At 34.2% G+C, this 9642-nt stretch overlaps 1 protein-coding gene across 1 annotated transcript; it reads right to left on the bottom strand.

Moving 5' to 3' along the window:
• Positions 1–320: 320 nt before the first annotated feature.
• On the bottom strand, positions 321–9340 carry LOC108253307 (transcription factor collier-like). Its single transcript, XM_026828807.1, has 3 exons — positions 8812–9340; positions 678–749; positions 321–351 (listed from the first exon to the last, which is right to left on the bottom strand). Exons 1-3 carry the CDS (start codon positions 8976–8978, stop codon positions 321–323), a joined length of 270 nt encoding a protein of 89 aa, XP_026684608.1. The 5' UTR covers positions 8979–9340.
• Positions 9341–9642: the final 302 nt, after the last annotated feature.

The raw sequence follows: 9642 nt of genomic DNA, 5'->3' as shown, positions 1-9642 counted from the left end.
AACCTAAAAAAAAAGATCTCACCTCTTGAAAATATATATATAGGTACCTATATACCTATATAGGTAGGTAGGCTTTCTATAGGTTGTGAACTTTTTTTTATTTCAGGTCTTAACATCAAATTGGGTAATTATCCAACTAAGTCTCCATAAAAAAAGTGTAAAGAATGCGAATAAAAAGAATACCAAACATGAAATGACTCATAAAAATTTATCCCAACAGCTTTCATGGAAATTATTCAAAGCTTTTGCATCAGTTTTTCCGACAGAAGTTTTTATCACCTTTCTTCTTGGAATGGAAAATCATTGGAGAGCCATAAAACCTAATGAATATGAAGCTTGGACTTGCTGTATCTGTAACAAAGTGTTAACAATATTACAAAATTCAAGCTTTTGCTTAACAACATTAACATTTTAACTTGTGTTAAAATTGTTATTACCTTAAGAATTTTAGACTCGGTAACTTAATGAAGGTCCATTCAAACTGACTCCCGCAGGGGTTGCAGTTATTTCGACTTTTTTAAAGAGGTTTGGATAGAGGTAGGCTTGCCAAATATCCAAAACTTATTCGGGACGCGAATCCGCGAACATAATTGCCAAATCCGCGAACATAATCGCAAAATCCGCGAACAAAATCGCCAAATCCGCGCCAAATCCGCGAACATGATCGCGAAATCCGCGAATGGAAGAAGTTGGACTTGCGCAGATTACTGGGTGGTTGCTTCTCGAAGTGGGCCCTTCCAACTCCAATGCTGAAACAGAGAATGGAAATAGATGAGGAAAAATAATACCTAATAGGTACATGGATCTTTGTTAGACCTAGAAATTAAAGCTGACAACTTTGTTTTTTTTACTTGTTATAGAAATAAAATAATAATAGGTAGGTATATCTGAATCTTTTATATGGGTTCCTGATGAATCATCCAGTTTGTGAAAGAAGTTATTCGTGAAAAATTAACATACCCTTGCCAAATTTTACCATCCCTATATATTTTTTACAGTTAAAAGTCTCGCTTTGGCACCCCTTAGTGAATAAAAGTAATAAAACGCCCAGTACAACCCTGTATATTAAATTATTCAAACCAATTGAGTTCAAACATGAAATATTATTCATAGCAAATTATTATTATTACTTTTTCTACTTTTTTGTTTGTTTGTAGGTACCTACATACCTACCTATACACATACCTACATGTGTGTGAGTGTTTTTATTTTATTTTTTTAGTTGCTGCTCATTTTGAATATTATTTTGTGTTGTGTTTATTTCCCCAAGGAGTGTAGAAATTGAATTGGGTAGGTGTGTAGCGTACAGAGAGGCAGAGAGGAAAGTTTGGACCCACATAGAATGTGGAGGCCATTCAGCCATTGATTGGGACTAATGTGGGTTAGGACTCAGTTTGATAGCTGTGAGACTGCTGAATACTTCTGAATACCTAGGTAGTTTTCTTTTCATTACTTGGACTTATTGATAAGGTTGTTGCGGCAATTAGTTATTTAGAAAAAGAAAGTTCAAGTTTCGAATTATTACTGAATTGTCCAGTCTAATCATTACAACCATTGTACGAAGGAAGTAAAATTAAGAAAAACTTCAAAAATTGACAATTTTCCATTTATTTTGTCAGTTTGTTTCCATACAACGCGCACCTGATAAGATTGTCTGCTGATATACCTTATCTGAACTGGGTCCTAACCCTTAGAGTGGGGTAGAATGTGGAGACCATTCAGCCATTGATTGGGACTGTATACCATAATGTGGGTTAGGATTAGGACTCAGTTCGATACCTGTGAGAGTGCTGAATACTACTGAATAGGTAGTTTTCTTTTCATTACTTGGACTTATTGATAAGGTTGTTGCGGCAATTAGTTATTTATAAAAAGGAAGTTCAAGTTTCGAATTATTACTGAATTGTCCAGTCTAATCATTACAACTATTGTACGAAGGAAGTAAAATTAAGAAAAACTTCAAAATTGACAATTTTCCATTTAGTTTGTCGGTTTGTTTCCATACAAAGCACCTGATAAGATTGTCTGCTGAGTGCTGATATACCTTATCTGAACGTGTGTAGCTGGCTGGCAATATTAGGTACTATTAGTATTAAAAACTGCTATGCTATAGAGGTATTTCCTCTGAAATTCTCTCTAAACCACTTTGCTTAGCATAACGCCAAAATAACGTGAGAGGAGGATATGGAAAATGATGCACAAGATTAGTTTTATTACTCGTGTTATGGCACAGAAACTGCGAGTCTAAGGGTGTTTGTATAAATAAATAAAGTCCAAAAATGTAAGAGGGTTAGGGAGATTGTCCTCATGTGAACACCACCTGAGCTCTTAATTTAAAGTCACATTAATGTTAAGCATTTTTGGGTTAGCATGGTTAATGGTTAACTTAGGAGGGAATGATTCATCTCTTTTTATATTGAGCATTAAATCTGAGGCTATTTCAGCTGCTGTCTCCGGATTGATTGCAGTTTTAGCTTCTTCTCTTTCTTTTTCTTCTTCTTGTACCTACACCTCCTCTTTCTTAATTTTCTTAGTTTTATTAATAACATCTATTATCTATACATATGTATGCAATTTAAAGTCACATTAATGTTAAGCATTTTTGGGTTAGCATGGTTAATGGTTAACTTAGGAGGGTATGATTCATCTCTTTTTATATTGAGCATTAAATCTGAGGCTATTTCAGCTGCTGTCTCCGGATTGATTGCAGGTTTAGCTTCTTCTCTTTCTTTTTCTTCTTTCTCTTCTTCTTGTACCTACAGCTCCTCTTTCTTCATTTTCTTAGTTTTATTAATGGCTTCTAATATCTATACATATGTCTGTACAAATTTGATATACCTTCATATCCTCCATGCTGCCGAGGCAAATCGGGTTTGAAGGTAAACCATGTTGCCAATTTTCCTCAAAATTGGGTCCAACTATCGAAGCCCATTATTTGAATAAAGTTCAATATATTCAAGCGCTTACACCGTGCCATAGTGAGAAATATTCTACCATGAAAAGCAACAGGAAGAATGATGCCCAAGATCGAGAAAGCTGGAGAAGGTTCTGCTGAAACCTGTCATATGACAGATCTACTATTATATATGTATATATATCTATACATAATATGTACATACAAATTTAATATACCTTCATATCCTCCATGCTGCCGAGGCAAATCGGGTTTGAAGGTAAACCATGTTGCCAATTTTCCTCAAAATTGGGTCCAACTATCGAAGCCCATTTCAATATATTCAAGCGCTTACATCGTGCCATAGTGAGAAATATTCTACTTCTACTATGAAAAGCAACAAATATTTCCAATATCAATATCACAATGGAAAGAAGAAGCATTTGGAATTTGGATAGAGAAGAGAAGAGAGAACACAAGAAAATGACATTTATCATGAGAAAGAAAAGACTCACAATGGAAAGAAGAAGCATTTGGAATTTGGATAGAGAAGAGAAGAGAGAACACAAGAAAATGACATTTATCATGAGAAAGAAAAGAGACAATATTTATGATAGATATAGAGGTATCATGATAGAGAAATGATATTTCCAACAATAACTTTACGTATGTTAAACAAAAGTCATGAGATACTTTTTCAAAATAAAAGTGACAAGACAGAAAACAATACAAAACATATTATGTCCTAATTTTGAGATCCTTTTGGATCCTTTTCTTCTTCGGAACATTTTTTGTTCCATATTCTGCGAAAGTCACCTGACTTGTTATTGTTTATCGTTTTGACTTCAGTTTCAAAACATTTTTTTCACTTCCTTAATTCTTTGCAATAAAGGTTGAGTGAGCTACTGTTTTTACGTATATATTGTTATGGTTCTTGTAACAGTGTTTGCCTACTTGTTTTATGCTACCTGTAGAATTTTGCTATTGCTTATTGGAGCAATCTATTGGTTCCTCACCTAGAGCTTGGGTTATTGTTGGTAGTTTGTAGATGACGAGTGAAGAGACTATAAGCTGTAAGTTCTCAGAGTGGGATCAGTAGTATTTACCCATTATTTTATCTATTGTTTTCAAATGAGCTTTAGTAAGTTACTTTTGAGTTAAATGTTTTGAATTGGAAAAGAATTGTAATAATTCTTTGAACTTTAAATCCATTTCCGTCGTGGGTAATTTGCACATCCACCAAAAACTCAATTATTGAAACATCGCACTATTCATTTGAACTATATGTAGGTATACCTACCTGATTACTAATTATTAAGAGTTCATTTTATCATGTTTGAAGTCGGTCTTCATTCGTTTTTCTTATGTACCGCCTCCATTTCTGTTTAGGTCTATTGCACTCTAGGGAGTGAGTTTTGTGATGTTCTATTGACTACAGTAATATTGTTTAACCAATTCATCATAATTCATTGTTCAAAATTGTGAGAAAATTGAGAGTTATGATGTTGGAAGCTAAACAGAGTGGACTCTAACAGGTATTATTGTTCACAAATATCTAGCTCTATTCATATTAATAACATGATCTTTATCCATATTGTTATCCATTTTATTTGACTTGTACATTTTACATTTTGTTTTGTATTGTGAGTTCTATAATGCATCATAGAAGGAATGTATCTGTGAATAAGCAATCTATGGGCCACCCTTACATTGGGCAATCCAAATAGTTGGGCGATTGGTCACTTTATATTGATTTTCTCTATCAAATGATGTCATTGCTTTGAGCTTTAATTTTTTGGTATCTACCTACCTACCTAGAAAAAGTTAAGTGTAGGTATTGTAAGGAATAGTCATTCAACAATGTAGGTTCTAAATTTTAACCGGATTTTTAATTTGGTTTGTCTGCCTGTTTCACCATAGCTGACCAGTTTGTCGGATTTTTGTTGAAAGGAGGCTTACAGGTGCTGATAAATTGAAAAGATATTTGAGGGTAATTTTAATATGTAAAGGAAAAACTTCTTTGGTAAGATGGTAAGTAGGAACCTACCTAACTTTATTAGTATTAAAAAATAAAAACATGATAACTTTTTATGTAAAGATTTTCCTATTTACTTTCTTGTTTCTCTACATTTATATACAATTTTTAATTTGCTTGAACTTTAGTTCACAAAGAATAATAATAATAAAAAAAAAAAATAATAGTTGAGAGTTTGATGAAATAGGTATACCTACCTGCCTACTTTTTCAAAGGTAGGTACATTATTTTTTCAGTTATTGAACTTAATAGCTAATCTAAGAGGAAATTCAAATTTACTACAGAGACAAGTAGCACATCCACCAATACGTTGATACATACCTTTTCATGTAGTTTGAAGTTAGTGGAGATGTCTAAAGTTCTAAACTCCCATCATTGAAATTTTGAAATGATGTGTGGGTATATTAATTTTGTGTCATTATAATAGTTATTATTATTGGTTCTATATTTATTTATCTTTCGTTCTATTACCTATTTAATATGGATAAATAGGTATTCTAGGTTAATGTATTTTTTCCCTTCTTATAGGCACTTTAGTTCAAATTAGTTACAAGTAGATAGGTACCAATACCTACATAGGTATAGGTATGTATTGCAAGTAATGATAGATGAGATTAGAAATTAGTACCATTAATTTTGTCTGGGACTCACTTGATATTATTTCAATTATTTTATTACCTATACCTAATACATAACATAAGATATAGGTAGCATTTTTTTCCCAGATACTAGTTCAGCCTGAAGTCTTGAACTTAGAAAAAAAATGGAAGGTACCCTATACTTTACATGCTGCCTCAGTGTTTGATTCCTATAGGTAAGTTATTATAATGATTGTGAGTATATTATGATTCTTACCTGCTTTGATCTACAACAGAGGGTTGCATCCAAAATTTACTACAGAGAAAAGTAGCACATCCACCAATACGTTGATACATACCTTTTCATGTAGTTTGAAGTTAGTGGAGATGTCTAAACTCGCATTGAAATTTTGAACTGTTGATGTGTGGTTATATTAATTTTGTGTGATTATAATAGATATTATTATTAGTTCTATATTTATTTATCTTTCGTTAATTCTGAGTTTTAACTTGATGATTTTAATTCCTTCAATTTGTCAGTCTGTATGTTTCACCGTAACTCGTGGACGGTTTGCCCGATTTCCATCTAATTTGGCATCACACATGTTGATTACATAAAGGAAATTCTTGCTCTTTATAAAATGGATCTGTTTGTTTCAGCATAACTCTCAAACGATTATTCCCAAGTTGCATCGGCAAAGAATTGTGAACAAATAAATAACTCATTAGAAGAATGTTCTGGCTCGGGGACGTTAAACAGGGAGGATATTAACCTGAAATTTCCCTTCCTAGAACTAGAAATAGCATAGGTTGAGTGTGAAGGGCACCCATCCATTCGTAAAATTTTGTAGCCAAAATCAAATGTAAGCCTAAAAGCGATCACTCTAGGGTTGATTGAGAGGCTGACGAAAAACGCCAACCCCCGTCCCGATCTTACGTGATGATGACAGGAACTGAAATAATCCATGGGACAAAGTGTTGGACCCCAAAGTGATAGCTCTATTAGGATGTAAGGAATGAACCAAAACGTAGGACCCAAACTGATGGAAAGAAACCAAAATGTAGGACCCAAACTGATAGAAAGGAACTAAAACGTAGGACCCAAACTGATGAAAAGAAACCAAAATGTACGACACAAACTGATAGAAAGGAACCAAAATGTAGGACCCAAACTGATAGAAAGGAACTAAAACGTAGGACCCAAACTGATGAAAAGAAACCAAAATGTACGACACAAACTGATAGAAAGGAACCAAAATGTAGGACCCAAACTGACGGAAAGAAACCAAAATGAACGACCCAAACTGATAGAAAGGAACCAAAATGTAGGACCCAAACTGATAGAAAGGAACTAAAACGTAGGACCCAAACTGATGACAAGAAACCAAAATGAACGACCCAAACTGATAGAAAGGAACCAAAATGTAGGACCCAAACTGATAGAAAGGAACTAAAACGTAGGACCCAAACTGATGACAAGAAACCAAAATGTACGACCCAAACTGATAGAAAGGAACCAAAATGTACGACCCAAACTGATAGAAAGGAACCAAAATGTAGGACCCAAACTGATGGAAAGAAACCAAAATGTAGGACCCAAACTGATGGAAAGAAACCAAAATGTACGACCCAAACTGATGGAAAGAAACCAAAATGTACGACCCAAACTGATAGAAAGAAACCAAAATGTACGACCCAAACTGATAGAAAGAAACCAAAATGTAGGACCCAAACTGATAGAAAGAAACCAAAATGTAGGACACAAGACCCAGTAACCCAAGGTATTATTGTTCACAAATATCTAGCTCTATTCATATTAATAACATGATCTTTATCCATATTGTTATCCATTTTATTTGACTTGTACATTTTACATTTTGTTTTGTATTGTGAGTTCTATAATGCATCATAGAAGGAATGTATCTGTGAATAAGCAATCTATGGGCCACCCTTACATTGGGCAATCCAAATAGTTGGGCGATTGGTCACTTTATATTGATTTTCTCTATCAAATGATGTCATTGCTTTGAGCTTTAATTTTTTGGTATCTACCTACCTACCTAGAAAAAGTTAAGTGTAGGTATTGTAAGGAATAGTCATTCAACAATGTAGGTTCTAAATTTTAACCGGATTTTTAATTTGGTTTGTCTGCCTGTTTCACCATAGCTGACCAGTTTGTCGGATTTTTGTTGAAAGGAGGCTTACAGGTGCTGATAAATTGAAAAGATATTTGAGGGTAATTTTAATATGTAAAGGAAAAACTTCTTTGGTAAGATGGTAAGTAGGAACCTACCTAACTTTATTAGTATTAAAAAATAAAAACATGATAACTTTTTATGTAAAGATTTTCCTATTTACTTTCTTGTTTCTCTACATTTATATACAATTTTTAATTTGCTTGAACTTTAGTTCACAAAGTTACATCAGTTTTCTTTTGAATATTTGTCTGTATTTGTGTGGAATTTAATTACAAATCCTTTTCTTTATACACAGCTACTAATTCTGAATCATTATCAACTTTTTTTTTGTTTTGAAAAGATTGATTGAAAGAAAGTAAAAACCAAGAGTTAAAAAAAAAAAAAAAAAACAATAATAATAAAAAAATAATAGTTGAGAGTTTGATGAAATAGGTATACCTACCTGCCTACTTTTTCAAGGTTAGGTACATTATTTTTTCAGTTATTGAACTTAATAGCTAATCTAAGAGGAAATTCAAATTTACTACAGAGAAAAGTAGCACATCCACCAATACGTTGATACATACCTTTTCATGTAGTTTGAAGTTAGTGGAGATGTCTAAACTCGCATTGAAATTTTGAACTGTTGATGTGTGGTTATATTAATTTTGTGTGATTATAATAGATATTATTATTAGTTCTATATTTATTTATCTTTCGTTCTATTACTTATTGAATTTGGATAAATAGGTATTCTAGGTTAATGTAGGCACTTTTGTCCCTTCTTATAGGCACTTTTGTTCAAATTAGTTAGAAGTAGATATAGGTACCAATACCTACATAGATACCAATACCTACATGGGTATAGGTATGTTTTGCAAGTAATGATAGATGAGATTAGAAATTAGTACCATTAATTTTGTCCACAGGACTCACTTGATATTATTTCAATTATTTTATTACCTACATAACATAAGATAGGTAGCATTTTTTTTTCAGATATTAGTTCAGCCTGAAGTCTTGAACTTAGAAAAAAATGGAAGTTACCCTATACTTTACATGCTGCCTCAGTGTTTGATTCCTATAGGTAAGTTATTATAATGATTGTGAGTATAATATGATTCTTACCTGCTTTGATCTACAACAGAGGGTTGCATCCATGACCTGGCTGCCGCTAGTTGTGATGATGAGAGAGGTTCTTCCTTGAGCGTTGTGACGGGGCCCCTGGGCTGATGATGGTGGTGATGATGATGGAGCCCCGCACTCGCATCCTGATGATGATGAAGGCCGAACATGCGGTGTCCGGGCGGCGGATAGAGCTTGCGTCCCCATGCGGCGGCTGCGGTGACAGGATCCAAGTCTACTGTGCCGGACAATGATAAGGTAGGTGGCCATGGACTGGCCGTGCTAGTATAACCACACTCCACGGCGAAGCGTTGGCAAAAATTTCGAAACGAAAAACGAGGGTAACGCGGCGGGAATTAACAGTCGGACGGTCCGTAGTGAATAATATGCTCACTGGAGAAACACTAAGTCGTCTCTTGAGTGTAGAGTGGGAGCTGTCATGGGACGTACTGATAACGGATGTAGCTAACACCACCGGGACTCCTAACCCACACCACGCCCTGTACCAACCCTCTGTCTATGCTATCAACCAATCACAACACAGCATGCGCTCCCTACTCACTTACCAGCGACGCGAAGATTTGCCTCTGTCTTTCACTTCGATGTCGACCTTTGCGATGTCGTCATCTTGCAGAACCTTTGTCGAAATTTTCACGAAAATGGGCATTTTTCAGGTAAATTCTATTTTTGACGAAAAAATCTATTGGTGAGACAGATGTTTCAGCAATGATTTCTTTTTATTTGAAACTGAAATACATTTTAATTATTTGAGGATTAGGTATTAGAGGTAGAATCGTCATTATTATGTTCTACCCACCCGAAAAGAACCTTTGT

This window comes from Diaphorina citri, unplaced genomic scaffold (assembly GCF_000475195.1).
Source record: "Diaphorina citri unplaced genomic scaffold, Diaci psyllid genome assembly version 1.1 scaffold1560, whole genome shotgun sequence".
NCBI classification, from domain to species: Eukaryota; Metazoa; Arthropoda; class Insecta; order Hemiptera; family Psyllidae; genus Diaphorina; species Diaphorina citri.
This window is presented reverse-complemented; position numbering and strand designations above follow the sequence as displayed.

Excerpts from the sequence above, each read along its gene's own strand:
- LOC108253307 (XM_026828807.1), bottom strand. The coding sequence starts at position 8,978 with ATGTTCGGCCTTCATCATCATCAGGATGCGAGTGCGGGGCTCCATCAT. Across the intron at positions 750-8,811 it reads TCTGTTGTAGATCAAAGCAG|CATTGGAGTTGGAAGGGCCC; the intron begins GTAAGAATCATA and ends TCTCTGTTTCAG. Across the intron at positions 352-677 it reads AAGTCCAACTTCTTCCATTC|ATACAGCAAGTCCAAGCTTC; the intron begins GCGGATTTCGCG and ends ACTTTGTTACAG.